The sequence below is a fragment of the Denticeps clupeoides genome, chromosome 15 (assembly GCF_900700375.1).
Source record: "Denticeps clupeoides chromosome 15, fDenClu1.1, whole genome shotgun sequence".
NCBI lineage: Eukaryota > Metazoa > Chordata > Actinopteri > Clupeiformes > Denticipitidae > Denticeps > Denticeps clupeoides.
Window position 1 is genome coordinate 20,422,110 of NC_041721.1, and position 17,318 is coordinate 20,439,427.

The 17,318-nt window shown below is 40.3% G+C and overlaps 1 protein-coding gene across 7 annotated transcripts in view; it reads right to left on the reverse strand.

Annotated features, from left to right (window-relative positions):
• Positions 1 to 2,816: 2,816 nt before the first annotated feature.
• spega (striated muscle enriched protein kinase a) overlaps positions 2,817 to 17,318 on the reverse strand; it is a 42,772-nt gene continuing 28,270 nt past the window's right edge. For all 7 annotated transcript variants that reach the window (XM_028954318.1, XM_028954317.1, XM_028954322.1 and 4 more), the window contains 22 exons: positions 16,254 to 16,366; positions 16,007 to 16,175; positions 15,770 to 15,869; positions 15,418 to 15,618; positions 15,179 to 15,236; positions 13,293 to 13,370; positions 13,027 to 13,199; positions 12,891 to 12,917; positions 12,613 to 12,765; positions 12,496 to 12,538; positions 11,119 to 11,187; positions 8,658 to 11,034; positions 8,463 to 8,579; positions 7,884 to 8,051; positions 7,474 to 7,596; positions 6,952 to 7,113; positions 6,233 to 6,866; positions 5,873 to 6,112; positions 5,546 to 5,769; positions 5,389 to 5,464; positions 5,088 to 5,237; positions 2,817 to 3,411 (listed from right to left, as the gene is read on the reverse strand). In XM_028954318.1, the coding sequence (XP_028810151.1) occupies positions 3,171 to 3,411; positions 5,088 to 5,237; positions 5,389 to 5,464; positions 5,546 to 5,769; positions 5,873 to 6,112; positions 6,233 to 6,866; positions 6,952 to 7,113; positions 7,474 to 7,596; positions 7,884 to 8,051; positions 8,463 to 8,579; positions 8,658 to 11,034; positions 11,119 to 11,187; positions 12,496 to 12,538; positions 12,613 to 12,765; positions 12,891 to 12,917; positions 13,027 to 13,199; positions 13,293 to 13,370; positions 15,179 to 15,236; positions 15,418 to 15,618; positions 15,770 to 15,869; positions 16,007 to 16,175; positions 16,254 to 16,366 (5,696 nt within the window). In that variant the 3' untranslated portion in view covers positions 2,817 to 3,170. The remainder of the gene's footprint in view (positions 3,412 to 5,087; positions 5,238 to 5,388; positions 5,465 to 5,545; positions 5,770 to 5,872; positions 6,113 to 6,232; positions 6,867 to 6,951; positions 7,114 to 7,473; positions 7,597 to 7,883; positions 8,052 to 8,462; positions 8,580 to 8,657; positions 11,035 to 11,118; positions 11,188 to 12,495; positions 12,539 to 12,612; positions 12,766 to 12,890; positions 12,918 to 13,026; positions 13,200 to 13,292; positions 13,371 to 15,178; positions 15,237 to 15,417; positions 15,619 to 15,769; positions 15,870 to 16,006; positions 16,176 to 16,253; positions 16,367 to 17,318) is intronic.

Below are 17,318 nucleotides of genomic sequence, written 5' to 3' on the forward strand. Positions count from 1 at the left end.
TTTTCTCATGGCTTTTCTCTCTCTTTCTCTACCTTTTCTCCTCCTTTTCCTTTTGGTTTTCTCGGTAACATTGGTACCTTTTTACATCAGTATTCACATGAAACTGCAATAATAATTTACTGGTGTTAATAAATTAGAAACTGTTAATCCTTTTAACCTCTATTGTGCCATGCATCTTTCTGCCAGGTAACATCAAGTTGGAGTGGTTTGAATACAGTGCTTTTGTGTGTAGAGAGAGAGTATTATTTTAATTCTCCATAGTTTTACATTACCAAGCAGGAGAGGAACTACCAGACCCCTGTCATCAGCAGGAGTCCAGCAGAGAGAGTGGACAGCTTCTGATACCTCGGTGTTAACATCACGCAGGACCTGTCATGGTCCTGTCACATAAACACCGTGGTGAAAAAGGCCCGGCAGCGTCTCTGCCACCTTTAGATTGCCCTTCAAAATACTTGGAACTTCTACTCCTGCACCATAGAAAGCATCCTGATGGGAAACATCTCAACCTGGTTCGGGAACAGCCCCATGCAGGACAGGCGAGCCCTACAGAGGGTGGTTCGATCAGCTGAACGCATCATCTGTACCAAGCTCCCTGACCTTCAGTCAACCTACAGCAAGCGGTGCTGGACCAGGGCCAGGAAGATAGTGATGGACCTCAGCCACCCCAACAATGAACTGTTCTCTCTGCGGCGAAGAGAGAAGTCTGAAGTCCAACCCAGAGAGAATGAGGGGGAGCTTCTTCTATATGAGCTCTCAACAACCACAACACTACATAGAACAGAACACTCCAGTACGTTCACTTCCAATCACTTCTGAACTCTATCCCCCCAGAATCTTGCACAATTTTTTTTTACTTTACTTTCATTTTACATATTTGCACACCTTCACCCTACCTGTTACACATATTTTATGTTAAAAACTGCTCATATTGTATAATATTTGGTTATGTTTGCAATATTTACAATATTGTGGTCTATAGCAGTGGCTAAAGAACAGGCCAAGTCATACACAGATAAACATTCCAAAAGACGCAGTAGCACAGTAGCACAGTAGCTTGTTCATTGATTAGGATCAATGAACAAGCGATGTTCACGAGGAACACAATTATTTTTATTTCTTAATATTCTCTGTCCTCATGGTGACTTGTGGCTGGTGGACATGCCCCCTGCTGATGTGGTGGCATGATGTACAGACAGTCATGGGTATCTTACGTTCTCTGATGTTGTTTCAACTTCCACCAAGGGTAACTGCAGGTTTAAAGAAGCAATATTTAAGGCTTTAAGAACTTTTTAAGACCAGAAATTTAAGTTCCTACATTGGGGTCATCAACTAGATTTGTCCAAGGGTTTTTCTCAGCAGACACTGTGAGAGCCAGGAGCTCTTCTAAAATACAATATTAATGCAAAGAATGCAAAAGAGTGGATGTGTATTCGCTGTTTATACTTTGAACAAGTTTTAGCCGTAGCTGCAACCTGTGTTGTTGTCCATGTTAGCGTGTAGAGTGGTCAAGGAAAATGGTAGAGGAGAGGATATGAGGAGAAGGATCGGGTTTACTTTGCAACAATGTACTGCAACAGGTACTGGTGGTTGTATGGGGCTGCGGTGCTGCTGGTGCCTCCAAGAATGGCGGACTGGGCATTGGACAAGGCTCTAAACCAGACCTTGAAGGGACTGAGATCCATGGGTGCAGAGATGTGTGTGTTGTTGGCCATATTCTGCCTTTAGTAGCGCAAGAACCGCCCTAGTTGTTAATTGGTCCTCACGGCCTGGTGAACTGTCAGTGGATTGTCGCCTTCAATTGGACACTATGTTGCGGGGGAACCCATACAGGTGGACTGTGTGCTGAAGGACCATTTGAGAGGTAGTCAATGCTAAGGTTAGACCAGAGAGAGCGACAAGGTGAACAGCCTTGGAAATCAATCAACTATGGTCATTATAATGTTGAGCCTCTCAGCATCTGGAAGCACGATTATGCAGTCCAACATAATGTGAGTCCTGGTACCGTTCCCATTTGGAGGGAGTGATGGAGGTCCAGCCTTCCTGCATGGGTTTCCCCTTAGCTTCAGAGGGATCATAGCCAGGTCAGGGAGGAGACTGAGAGGAGGAGGATGTTGGCATCAGTGGCACCTCAGTTGCACCTTGGCGGATCGGGATTTGAACTGAAACCTTCTGATTACAGGGCTGCTAGGCCACCACTGCCCAACTCAGGCGCAATGGCCAAGAACAGAGAGATACAAATACAAACAGCAAACACATGGTATGGTTCAGTGTACACATTATAAGCACTTATAATGTGACGTCCAGAGGCCATTGGACATCAGGGTCCTTTGGACTGCCATTTGAGACATTTGCCTGTTGAGCAGCCCTGATTGGTCACAGCTGAGCAGAACCTGGTCTGATCAATCAGGGCACCATAAGAAGGAAGGGGCAGCTGCTGAACAACATGTGAACACTGAACCATACCTTTGTGTTTACCTAGTGGGTAGCACACTCGCCTATGAACCTCCATTGTGTCCCTGAGCAAGACACTTCCCTGTGTCCCTGTGCAAGGACTGTCCCTGTAACTACTGATTGTAAGTCGCTCTGGATAAGGGCGTCTGATAAATGCCTTAAATGTAAATGTAATGTAAATGTTTCTGTTTCCGTTTTTGGCCACCGCGCCTATTTCCTTTGTTGTTTTCCTTTGGCAAGCTTCTGCACCTTCTTCCTCCCTCGACCCCAAAACATGAAACTTAAAATTTGTTGAAAATACTTATGAAAGGATTGGAGAGCCATTGTTGTTAATTAATAAACCACTGAAAAAAAGGACAACTCTATTAAATATGAATATGTTATAATTTGAACTTTCTTTTACATTAACATCTTTCTATACTTGTGGTCACATATTTCATCCATATGCTCATTTTAAAAGGAACAGCTTCCTCATTAATATAAACTATTGCACATGAGCACAAGATCACCACTCATTCTTCACAGTTTACAATCAGTAAAGAAGACTTCCTACAAAGTACATTTAGCTAATGAAATGGTCCATGATGCAAAATTCTTTAACCTACAAGTCCAATATTTATGTTTATCCTATACTGTATGTGATCTTATCCATCTTAGTCTCCCTATACTCAGCTAGGGCCAGGGTATTTCTGCCACTCCATGAGGGCCTTAGCAAGAAACTAATTAATGGGTGCTGTGGGTGTGTCAGATGTTGTTGAGGCTAGAGGCTGTGGGCCACACTGATAGGCTCGAAGGAAGACTTTGTGCTTGGTGACAGATTCTGCACGGTGAATATGATAGTTCCCCAAGAACTCTTTGAGTCTAGCTGTTGTAAATGTGATGGTTTGTCTTTTTAATTTCATCAGATAGGAGTCCTGAAGCCAGCCTAGAGTGAAGCATTCTTTGGTTGTGGGGCGAGACCTAAGGGGCACAAACAAAAACCATTAGCTGTCCATTGATGCAAAACAAAAATGCACTACTAATCAAGTTCAAGGTGATGGCAGAAACAAATGGCTATTGTGCAGGTAAGAGATGTACAGGGCTTCTGGAAAGAATTCACAGCACATGACTTTTTCCACTTTTTCAAAAAAATAAAATAAAAATTTAATTAGTGGTGGGCCGTTATCGGCGTTAACGTGAGACTCTTATCGGGCGCTAAAAAAAATATCGCCGTTAATCTATTCACTAAGTTGGGTTGGGAGCTGGGTCTATACTACGCAAGCTATTGTGCCGGAGTTAAATGGTTACACTAGATTTATAAGTATATTTATTATTTCTTGTGTCTTTTATTTTCTTATTTTCTGAAGACTTTTATTTTGTTTTTGAGATCCGGTTTAGTTCTCTTGGACACATGGCGTGAGTTGTGAGGTGCGTGGGGTTTGTGTGCAAAACGTTATTTCTTTCATTTTAATTTATGTACATATTAGGACTATTTTGAATGTGTGTTATTTTGTGAATATTTTTTTTATATTCTTTTAATACTGTATATTGTAGAGGGAGGTGCAGAAAGACGCGATGTGTGACGCAATGTTCTGACGCGACCTTGCTTTTTGTACAGAATACACTTTGCACAGAAAATCTCTTGGGTGTCAGGTCATAATTTGTGGTTCAAGAAAAGAAATCAAAAAGTTACACAACGCAGAAGAAGAACCGCTACACTATGATGACTTTCACCTTGATATTTTAGCGTGGATGTATACCTAGCCAAATTGCACTGTAGGGGGCGAGAACAAGTCTTCGAACTGTGAAATTACAACATCAAACGTGATGTGGTAACATGGATGCAGCTATTTAACTGAATAAACAGTTGGTACACAAGTACATCTTATTGAACATCATTTATTTTCATCACCAATTATCATAGTAGAACAGCTTTCTCAAGCAGTTTATGATGCATTTTGGAAACAGGAGATGAGCCCCTGGTCTAATGCGCCACCTGGCTTGAGAAACCCGTTCTCAAAGACTTACTTTTAGTCATTATTTGGGTAGCACACATATTCTGAATGCCTTCAGCAGAATTCAAAGGAGCCATTTTAATCTAGATTAAAGTAGACGAGATTAATCTAGATTAAGAAAATTAATCTATGCCCACCTCTAATTTTAATCTATTTTAGAATAAATCTGTAACATCACAAATTCTGGAAAAAGTCATGCACTGTACATACTTTCCCCATGCACTGCATATCTACTAGGACTAGGTGTTAAAATAATTTAATTACCAGCACTCCAGCACAACAAATCATCAGTTGTGTACCCTGAAGTCTGGTGTTTTGGTACTTTGCTCAGTGGCACCTCAGTGGCACCTTGGCAGTTTAAGATTCGAAACTTCAGATTCCTTACCCGCTAGTCCACCACAGCCACATTTCACTGGGTTGGCAAGTTTACTGAAACATTTTGAGACCACAGTCGGGCCTGTATTGCATAATCATTAAAATATCTATATAGCTTGAACTGTTGTGTTGTGTCAAAAAAAAAAATTGCAAGCAGCATCACCACCATGTCCACCATAAAAAGTGCCTACAATGGTCATGTAAACAAAGAATGAATTTTAAGGTATTTTATGTCTACTTTATGCAAAATGGGACACCATTGCTTACCAAGGGTAACTACTGAGAATCTTTTTAAGAAAGGTGAAGGCACTTTGAGACACATTGGGGTAAAGCTTGGCTGGGTCCAACTTGACAACCTCTATTTTGTTGTCGGCCTGTACCAGATCTTTCTCTTGGAAAGGAAACCGTCCACTAAGCCTGAAATTTTATAAATGTGGAGTCAGAAACAGTGTAAACATCTTTCATCCTCTCATATCAGATGAGATTGTACACAAGATCAAACAAATCTTAAATGGCAAAAAAACAGCAATACATTTATTTAATGAAATATATCTGTGATTTGACTCACATGACATAAGTAAGAACTCCAAAACTCCACAAATCTGCTGGGGGTCCAACCATATCCCCTCTAAGGACCTCTGGCGCTAAAATGGGAAACAAGGGGAAATCTTAAGACATAGCATATTTACCATGTCATACTGCAGAAATAGTGCCATAATCAGTACCAGAAAATTCTAATCTCCCCAAGTCTCGATTGCAAGGTTTAAGGCTCAGAGGGCTGTAGATTTGGGCACTGCCAAAGTCAATGATCTTGATAATGTTGAGGTTGGTGACCATGATGTTGTCTGGCTTGATGTCCAAGTGTAGGATCTGGTGATTGTGTATGTACTGTAGACCCTGCAAGATCTGCACTAAATACCTCACCACATCGTCCTCAGAATAATGGAACCTAAATGAACCAAACAAATGTCTTAACTCACAAAAATGCATGAGTAAACAAAATCACTCATCCATGCATATATTTCATGTCTTATTGCTCAATGCAGACGCACCTGTCACTGAGGCTATAAAGAATCTCCTTGCCTGCACAGCACTCTGTAATGAGCACCAAGTAACGGGGGGTGACATAGGCTTCATGCAGGGCCATGATTCGATTGTTGTGGAGTGACTTCAGTATCTCATATTCCTGCAGAATCTCCTGCTTATTCAAAATGTCATATGGAACTATCTTAGCCATGAACATCTTACCAGTGACATTCTCACGACACTCCCTGACCACACCAAATCGCCCCCTGTCCAGATGAGAGCCAAAGAATACACTTCTCAAACAAAAAAAATCGAAAAACCCAGGTTTTAAGTTAAACTTTCACATTAGTTAAATACAAAATTATCTCACAGACTGTAAAACTCACCTTGCCTTCTCATCATTGAAGGTGTAGGGTTTCTGGGGGACACCTTGTCTCAAGACAGTTTCTGTAGGTTCGGAGGATGGAATAGTGGTCTTACAAGCAGCACCCTCACCAATGGGGCTGATACTGCTCACCAGAACTACAGGGGCAGAGAGAGAAGTGCACCCCACTTGGGTGGACCTGACAGAATCAATGGCAGTGGCAGATTTGATGGGGGCACTGGGTGATGAGGGTTTGGCCACTTGCAGGGAGGAGCGCACAGCTGGGTTCTGGGTTATTGGAGACCCCACATTCCCTGGACACTTTGGTTTAGGCAAGGACAATGGTGGGGCAGAATTTTTTGCTGGTAGTGACTGAGTAGGCAGAGGGAGGGTGGCTGGACCCTCACTGGGTTGTTCTCTCTGTCTGTCTGTAGTAAAAGCTACAGGCTTACTGTTGGCTGTTGAGTGTCCTTCAGCTTGTGTGATTGGGGATTTGGGGTGAAGAGACAAGACATTTGAAGGTGTGTCTGAAGGAGAAGAAGGGCAGTCTGAGGACACACATTTACTGTGCTGATCTCTGGAATTGCCCCCCACTGCAGATACAAATCCTGAAGGTGATCTTGCAGGCTCCAGGGCTGGGTGTTTTGTTGTTCTCACTAGAGTGAAAGAGTTCAGCCAAGACCTGTCAAAGCACCAACCAACTAGACATGCAAAAGATACCTGAGAATAGTTTAGTCTTACCTGATGTATTCAAGAACACCTTTTCAGATAAGTTACTGTAAGGGCCTTGACCGGCTTTGTTGACACAAGCCACTCTGAATTGGAAGGTTCCAGAGGGGATGTCAGTCACATTGTAATAACAGTCTGATATGCCACTGGCTACAATTAGCCAAGTGCTTTCACCTGGGGGAAAACATTTTTGCCATTTCATTCAACTAGATATGAAATACTGTATTAGGCTATACAATCCCTGCAAAGGAAAAGTTCAAAAAAAGGAAAACATGAAAAAGGCTCAAAACATGAGCCTACACATAAGATTCTCATAGGATGTGATCTGATCATAATAAGTTAAGACAAATATAATAATTCAAGATAAATTAAAATATAATAATAAAGATCAATTCAAACTGAATCCATATGCTGGGGCTGCATGGCTGAACATATGACAAGTCAAAGTATACAATCAAAGTATACAATATCAATAGGTATGCATTATTTTCATTTAATATAAATTGCACTGATGTGAGTAATGCATATAACAACCATCTTTGTTTCTTTCAAGTAAGTAAGTGCAGGGAGCTGATGTATCGACTGGTTTCCATAGCACCAGTATGGAGTTGTTGTATATCTGTGGAACTTCTGGAGTTCCAGGTCTTTTGGGGACACCTGGAAAATGCAAAGAGGCAGGTGGATTCCCTGGTTCCTCAAATACTTTCTGTTGTTAATGTAAAGCAGACACGATTCAGATAATTTAGAAATTACCCAAATTATCTGAAATTTGAAAAATCGACTAGCTAATATTCTAATATTTTGGAACATTTAGCTAAAATGCCCCAAAATATATTAATTGTTTAACTAGGATTGAAAATCATTTAAAATGTCTAAATGAAATAATATGTAAAGGGACATATTTCCATATGCTTAATGAAACGTTAGCTGATACACATACTCACTGGCCAGAGATATTGTGCAGGAGCTAGAAACTGAACCCAAGGGGTTGTTGGCCACACATTCATATAGTCCAGCATCCTTCTTTGTTGTTTTCAGAACTATCAGAAGCTGCCTTCCATCTGCACTGGATGTCAGATTCATCCTGTCATCAATCTCTAAAGGCTTCTTATCTAAAACAAAGAAAAAAAAACGTAGAGATTTATTATTTTAATCAGACATTAAAACTGTTTAAAGAAAGAAAACAAAAACCAGAGATTAACAACATTTTGAGATTTGTTTCCAGTCCAGTAGTAAATCTTGCTACCCAATATTGATGATAATATTAGCTCTCCTTAAATGTAAATATAAAATGCAAAATAATATGCCCACTAAATCCCTGTTGGGATGAGGCTACGTGTCATAATGTCATAATATGTCATAATATTATGGCATAATATTTTGAATTTTGTCATTAACTTCAGACACTAAATAGTGATAATTTTCTAACCTGAACAAACCAGATTTGATTGGTTATTTTAGTTTTCATGCCTGTTTAACATAGTTACAAAAAGTAAATTATCTTTAGACTTTAACATTTTCACCTTTCATCCATAAAATCTTTGGCTCTGGATTTGCTGCTGGTAAACAGCTTAAAGTGACTGGGTCCCCTTCCAAAAGGAGATGGTCTTTTAGGTTCACATGAAAAACAGGGGGGAAATCTGTTCATGGGAGAGAACATTTGTAAATGCACAGATACATATTTAAATGCCAAAAAATGAAAATCTGAAGACACTTGCCTGAAGGAGGTTGGCTATACTGGGGGTCAACTGAGTCTTTCTCTTTGGACACAAAATCTGAGTGTGAAGGTGTTTTGTTTCTCTTAGACTTTGACAATCCCCATCTGTCCCATCTTGAACGACGGCCACTTTCAGGTATTGTCTGGTAAAAGGACTTATGAATAATTTTGTTGGAATCCTCCAGCTCTTTGGGCTCTAACTTGGTGGTCTGTAGTGACAATATATTTTCTGTAATGTCCATCATTTTGAGCCTTGTGCCTTTAGACTGAGAATGACGATGTTGAGACAGCAGGGGTGTTTTGCCTCCTTCAGGATTCACTTCATTTCCCCCCCCTCCCTTCTCTGATTGGCTATGCCTTCTTAAGGAAATAGCGCCCACCTTGGACTCAAACTTCTTACGCATGGCCAGGACTGGGGACTCAGTCATCTTCTTGTGAGTATTAATTTCCTCCCAATTCGGCCTTTCAGTGCTCTCAACTATATTAAATGCCTTTCGTTCATGTCTGTCCTCTGAGAGACTTCTGATTTTTTCTGAGATGCCAGCTACCTTTGACTCAAACGTATGCCGCATGGCCAATACTGGAGATTTTTTAACATTCTTGTGACCACTGTCAGTATTTCTTAATTCAATCTCTTGATCCATCTGGACTACTACTGATCCCTTTTTTTCCAAAGATTTACTGCGACCCAAAGCCCAGGATACCCTTCGTTTAGAGTTAGATGACTCAATCTTTACTTGTTCCTTTGACTGGTCTACTTCCCCGTTTTCTGTAGAGGCAGCTGACTTCTCTGTCTCTATTTCCCTGAGATCATGCACAGATTTGGACTTTTCATTAAGCTTTCTTGATACCAACTCTATTGGAGCCCCAGAGGGTCCAGGTCTGTAGATTTCTTCCCCTGATCTACGTGACAATACAGGAGTCTTTTCCTCAGACTTAACTCGCGTTAACCGCTTCAGGCCCCTAGTTAAAGAAGATTCACGCTTTTTGAATTTAGCTTCAAAGACATCCTCTGAGTCAATGTTCTTGATGTCAGTTCTGAGAACTGGTTGATGAGTAGCCACCTTTGAGAAAACAGCAGGGTGTTCAGGCAAAACAGCAGTTTCTGGGTATGAGTGGGTCTGTCCAGTGGGTATTTTTGGTGTATGACATTGCTTTCCATTTTGTGGCAAGTATGAGTCCACCATGATCTGCATTACATCAGCATAGGCTGAAGTCCTGTCAGTAGAATGAAGTCTTGAAGACTCATTTTCCTGTTTCTCCTCACTTTCATTTGAGCTGTATGCTGATTCTGACACCTCAGAAACAGACTCTGGTTCCACATATTTTCTGTGGGTAATAGTTTGCAAATGTAATTTTTTACCTTGCCAGTCTTCCACAGTTAATGGTGCTTCATGGGTGCCATGGGAACAGCCCAACTGTTGAGGTAATGCAGACACTGAAATGACTTCCTGTATATTCTGATTATTTAGGGTGTTTGGTATCTCCAATGGAACTCCAGACTTTCTGTGTAGGGGAATGGACTCAGGGTTGCCTTTGAAAAAGGAAACACTTTTGTGAAACGCTTTTATCTTTGGAGAGTCCTCATCTCCACTGTCAAATGATTCTGATGGTGTTAGTCCAGTGGCACCTAATCTGGATCTTCTCAAATTGCGATCCAAGGAGCTAGTGCGGCATCTATCATCCACCCCCAAAGTCTCCAAAAGGGGACCACGTAGCCCTGTCAATTTCTTGTTTGCTGAGCACCCACTGAGTAGTCTCCTCCTCATGAGCTCCAACTTTAGGGCATAGTCTTCCTGACTCCTGCCAGGATTTGAAGAAGGGCTCCTCCTAGGAAGATCCATGGACATGGCCTTCTTAAGGATTCTGCTGCCTTCTTCAGAAGCCTGTTCTTCTTGATGAGCAACATGAAAAAGCAGGGCACTATCAGCAGAGCTTCCTCTGCGCATCAGTGGCCTTCTGGACTTCACCTGTGATTTATTTGTCTCCACATTTGAACCTATCTGAAGGGATTCCTTGGAGTTATCCCGTTCTTTCAACTCCTCATGTTCCTTTAGCTTTGATGAGGCTGAAGGTTCACATTCCATCAGTTCTTCAACATGATGGTTGCCCTGTCTAGAAGTAACACTTTCTGTGACATTCTCATCACCAATGATCTCAGTCAGGGACATTCGCGATCCAGAAAACACTGCTGTGAGGGGCATTGGGATGAAGGGCAGTTCATCTATATCCTCATCTGTGTCTGAGGAGGAGGACTGTGGGGGCAAGCCCTCCTTAAGGTGTCTGGCCACAGCAATTGACACATGTTTACAAGAGTCATCCAACAGTTCAGGTATGGATCGCATAACCATTTTAGATTTATAACTAATGAGTGACCTCTGAAGAAAACAAATAGCAAAATTAAGCAGGAAAGTTTCCCAAATTAAATTTCCAAAAATATATATAATTCATGTAATTCTCACCTGCCACCTTCTTCTTGCTAAGACTTGCTTCTGCATTGTTGTAGAAATGCTTTTCCCCTTGGTCAAGGTCTAAATGGTGTAAAAAAAAAAAAAAAATACATGAAAAAAACGGCCACACACTAATTTACACTGCACCAAAAATAAAGGAACACATCAGATCTTAATTGGGAAAATAGATAATGCTGGACATACTGATATGGAATGGGAAATGTGGAATGGCACATCATTTGATAAAAACAACCCTCCTACAGAGGGCTTAATTCAAAGTCACCAAGGATTTTAAACGAAAAACTGATCTGACAGGCTAGACAGATTGGCTCAAATCTGTGTAAAATGAAAGATTCCAGGTCCACGACTGTGTTAACAAAGGTACCCAATTTAACTCTAAGCTGTGGTCATCCACCCTCCACAAGTTTCTCCTATCTTTGCACTTCAGATTCATGGACCTGGAGTCATTGCAGCCCCACATGCTTGTAGGAGATAATGTCGGTTCCTTATTCTCCTTGTTTTACACTGCAGGCAAAATAGAGTCTACATTAGAGCTGTAATCTCCATAAAGTTATGCCCAACCTGGCCTGAGCCTGACCCAAGCTGACTGTTATGCAGTGTGGTGCATTTAAATAAATTACAGTCAGCGGGACTTTCATACAGCCATGACCCTGTGAGCTCTTGCAAAAAAAAAAAAGCTTTTTAAAAGCTCTGCTTTTTTTGCACACACTACAAACATGAGATGAAGCGGGAAAGGACAATTGTGGATTTGAAATAAAATCGCCAGCCGCTTGCCTCAGTTTCACCTAGTCTGCATCCATTCACAGACATTCACACCAGTGGCTTGCTGGAATCACTTTGTAGGTGTCTGGCATCACTCATCCTGTTCCTCCTCGCACAACGCACCAGATACTGTTGTTGTTTTACTGTCCAGCTCTCAGAGTAACTGCCTTTCTCCTGGAACCTTCTGGCATAGGCACATACTTATTTGTAACCTCCTGGCATAGCTTCAGTTACTAGTGTAGCCTCACGCTATACACACTCTGGCTGAATTGAAGACTATTCAAAAGCACTCAAAAAAAGATGGAGGGAAAAATGTCTGAGGCCGCCACCCTGAAAACAAGTCCCTTGGGGGTTGTCTCATTGCTGCCCCTTCAGTGGACTTGTTGTTAGACTGCAGTAGCCTAGTGGGTAGGCTAGTAGCCTACTTCCAGTCACTCTGGATAAGACCATCTGATAAATACTAGAAATTTAAATGTAAATGTTAATCTCATTGACTGACAAACAACCCCCCCTGCGACAAGAAGTTTACTCCAGAAGTTGAACCGACTTGATACCATACTGTGATTAAAAAGCGTTCCTTTAATTTTTTGACCAGTGCATGTATACCTTAAACCAGGGATGACGAAGGCACTCAGCTGCCTCAGGTCTCCTGTGAATTAATGAATGTAATGTAAATGTCTTGATTTTTTGCTGAGGTACCCTTCAAATCACAAAAATACTTACAGTCTGTCAGCTACTAAGAGCTTAATGACAAATCCTTTGGCTTCCCTGCATAAATCAGCAAACATTCTCTCCTCAAAAGCCACATTGTAGTTTCTGATATTTAACAGTGATGCACGGTCATTCTCAGCAGCAAATGGAGACACACCAGTCAGACTGTAATAAAGCCCAAAATAATGTCTGTGACATTCATCATGTTAGGCAATAACTTCATGTCAAATATTGCTTGCCAGAATGTGTTAAGATAATGGTACATAAATCTGTGGCAAAAATAAACTCACCACAAATAGGTTATGACTCCAACAGGCCTGTTAAAATGAAATGCATGGCTTTAGAAATGGAGAGTGAGATCCCATTATTGCTTTTAAAACATCAGTTTTAACAATAAAAAGAATAATAATAAACTAGACATTTTACCAAATATCAGTTGCCTTGGAAACAGGTGTTTGGTTTACTATCTCTGGAGCAACAAATTCAGGAGTGCCGTATTTGTAGTACTGCATTTCATTGGTACACAACTTTATAGCACTGCCAAAGTCACATATTCGTATCTGGTCATTATTTTGATCGACCATAAGGATGTTCTCTGGCTGCAAAAAAAGTCAAATGTATTTCAGAATAAATAAAAGCATGCACTGAAAATAAACATATTAAACTAATATATGAATGATGTGTTAATTCACCTTTATGTCCAGATGTATGATGTCATTTTGGTGAAGGTAAACAAGTCCTTCCAAAATCTGTCTTATACAGTTGCGAACCTGTGAAAGAAACAAGTCTAATCAAAAATATGATTGGTTCTCATCAGGCTATATACTATCCTACTCTAATATATTTTAGAGTCTTAGACTTTAAAGTATAAGACTAAGATGGCAATAAAGCACTACTTTTATTGACTTGATACAGAGAGCTAATTATGCTTTAAAGCAGTGGCTGAAGCTTAGTACTTAAGTAAAAGTACAAGTAACCTGCAAAATATGTACTCAAGTAAAAGTAGAAGTGCTACATCAACAATCTTACTTAAGTAAAAGTCCTACGTACTTACTTTTAAATTTACTTTAAAGTATTTTTTTAAGTAAAAGTATTCACACAATGGTTTGTCTCAACATCTGGGGTGTGCCATTTTGTAAAAGCATAGTACATATACTGACTTATGCCTGTACTGATGTCATTGCTCATAATAATTACAAGCAATTATACAGTATATGTGTATTGGAAAGTTTGGTGTGCTTATTGTGTATGCACTCTGCAATACTGTGTGTACCTTAGAATTATGTGTATGACAAGTATTACTTCCTACTACTAGGTATTACCCACTTAATACTACTAGGTATTACCCACTAATATACCATTAAGATAAACCAATCAGGACATGATATATCTTTAAATCATTTATGTACTTGCAAAACTATTCAACACTTCTGTTAAGAGCAGTAAAAGGGAAACACAACAGTAACCAAACACCAGTGGTAACAAAGTAACTAGCACAATCAAGTATATTATTAGGCCTATTTACTGTGTTAAACTATGTATATAAACTTTATAATTACGAGACATTGCATTTAAGTGAATACAAAAACAAATTGGAGGGGGTCCTGAAATATGTGAGAAACCCAGGAAATACAGGAGTGTTGGTCTATTGTGATCACATCTTTAGTCAGCGATGACTACTGATTGTGAAACAGGCGGAATGCACCACTTCCAGCCAAGCTGGACCAGTGTTGTGTATGAACGCTGAACTGAACGAATCAGTTTACAAATTATGAACGGAAAAGTGAGTGACTGAACGCCGCTCACGTTTTAAACCTTGCTGATTACAGGCTAGCATGGCTGGTGCTTCGAGTCCAAAAAAAAAAAACGAAGAACGTGAACTAGTTCATTTTTTGAGCTGTGAACTGGCACAACACTGAGCTGGACATTATGCTATCAAAGACATTAAGCTATCTTCTCTGAGCTAATAAACCAGTTTTATCCTACCACCGTGTTAAAAAAATAATGAAACTACACTGGTGTGATTTTTATACTATTTCTGTATGTCAACATACATTTCGCTAGATAATAGTATCATAACATGTCATAACATACCCAAAAGCATAGCATACCATAGCGTAGCTTACCTCTATATGTTTTTTCAAATTTGAAGGGGAGTTTTTAAATGGCAACAATTCTTTATGTTGAGACAGGCATGGGATGCAAAGAAATCGCAAGGCTCTGGGTCCATGTTGAATGTCTCGTCTTCTTGAAATCAAGCCGGTCTACCAGCTTGTGCTGCTAACTGACGCGCGCTCTGCCATCATTGGAGCTAATAAAGCCTGATTGGCCAGAACGCAATAGGCTAATTTTTTTTTCATGCAAGATTTTGAGGAAATTGTGTTCATAAAATAACGGCATAAACTGTAGAAATGTAGTGGAGTAGAAAGTACAGATAATTGCCGCAAAATGTAATGGAGTAAAATAAAAAGTAAAGTACAGATACGTAAAAAATGTACTTAAGTACAATAATGAAGTACAAATACTTTGTTACATTCCACCACTGGTTTAAAGTGTAGTTTCAATAAAAAATACAAACCTCAGATTCCATAATGTTCGACTTTTTTGTGAATCGCTCAAGGATGTCTTCATAGCACCTTCTCAGGGTTAAGAACAACATTTAAACACCCCTACAGTATGTGCAGAACTGGCTAGTGAGTTCATAAAATTCAATAACTTTCAGCATAGCATTATCCAGTAGCAACTCAATGATAGCTACAAATGCCTGACATAACAGACAAATACTATGCAGACAGAGTGGTGAGAAAATCAGGATACAGTTCAGTTATTATAACAACCATGTTCTTCTTCTCAAAAGCATCATGGAAGTAAAGGATCCGCTCATGGTCCAGGTCTGAGAGCAAAGTCATCTCCCTCAGGGCAGAAGCCTTCTTCTTTCCCCGGGCTGAAATAAACTTGGCAGCGTAGTCCTTCTTTGCTGATTTCATAGTCACACGCTTGACATAGGAGAAAGCACCTCTGCAGCAATAAGAAATATGTATATAAAATGTATACAAATACTCATAAATTTTGTCCAAGGCTATTTGCAAACTCTACCAGTATTTAGAGAGCAATTTAATGATCAGGATGAAGCAATCAGAAATCTGCTGTTACTACTCACTCTTCTCACCTTCCAATCTCTTTGTGGATGTCATAGTAATCAGTTAGCCGCCTCATCTTTCTAAGAATGCTCTCCTCACCCTCGATAGGCTCTTCTATTATATGTTTGACTGTAAAATGTGGAGATGATTGAGTTTTTTTAACTTTCTAATTTTATGTTATTCATTGAATCTAATAATAAATGGACAAACACCAGGATGATTATGGGTTTTAACGTCCACTATGTCTACATGTTGTTTTTGTTTACCTGTGTGAACAGTTAGTTCCGCCTTGCAAGAAACAGCTCCAGCTAGGTTCTTCACTGTGCAAGTATAGACCCCAGAGTCCTCAGGCCAAGCATTAAGGATGACCAAAGAACACTCTCTGTCATCATAGACAAACATGAAGTGGTTGCTTTCTGACAGTTGTGTGTTGTCCTGCAAACCCCAATTTAACAAATTAATAAATTTCCTTTGTCTTCAGATACTTAGTGTAGACCTCTAAAAGAAACTCACTTTGTACCACAGGATGTCAGGGTCTGGTTTTCCATCAACAACAACAGCAAACCTGAGCGTTTCACCCACACATACATCCAAATCCTCCATGATGGTCTCAAAGGTAGGGGGTGCTGTAACAACCCATATCAATTGACATATTGTAAGTTAATAGTAGTAAGAGAATCAACCGCCTATGTCGTATCCAGAAAGTATTCACAGTGCATCACTTTTTCCACATGTTTTAATGTTATAGCCTTATTTCAAAATGAATAATTATTTTTTCTCAGAATTCCACACAAAACACCCCATAACGACAATGTTTACCTGCATTTTTGGCTATTTTTTTTTCGATATATTCACAGCCTTTGCCATGAAGCTCAAAATGATATCATCCTGTTACCCTTGATCATCCTGATAGGACATGGCTTTGAAAGGCACACATCTGTCTATATAAGGTCCCAAAACCAAAAGTACAAACCAAGCATGAAGTCAAAGCAATTGTCTGTAGACCTCCAAGACAGGATTATTTTGAGCCACATATCTGGGGAAGGTTACAGAAATGTTCTGCTGCTTACTGGTCCCAAGCAGTAAGCAATGAGGCCTCCATTCATTAGTAGAAGAAGTTCAAAACCACCAGGACTATTCCTAAAGAGACTCTTCCTAAACTGAACAATCAAGGAAAAAGGGCTTTAGTGAGGGAGGCGACCAAAAACCCAATGGTCACTCTGTCAGAGCTGGAGAGGTCCTTTGTGGACAGAGGAGAACGATCTCTGCTGCAATCCACCAATCAGGCCTGAATGGTAGAATTGCCAGACGGAAGCCACTCCTTAGTAGGCACATTGCAGCCCACCTGGAGTTTGCCAAAAGGCATCTGAAGGACTCTCAGACCATGAGAAATTCTCTGGTCTGATGAGACAAAGATTGAACTCTTTGGTGTGAATGCCAGGCATCTTGTTTGAAGGAAACCAGGCACTGGTTCTTTCAACAGTACAATGACCCTAAGTACACAGCCAAGAAATTAAAGGAGTGGCTTCAGGACAACTGTGTGAATGTCCTTGAGTTGACCAGTCAGAAACCAGACTT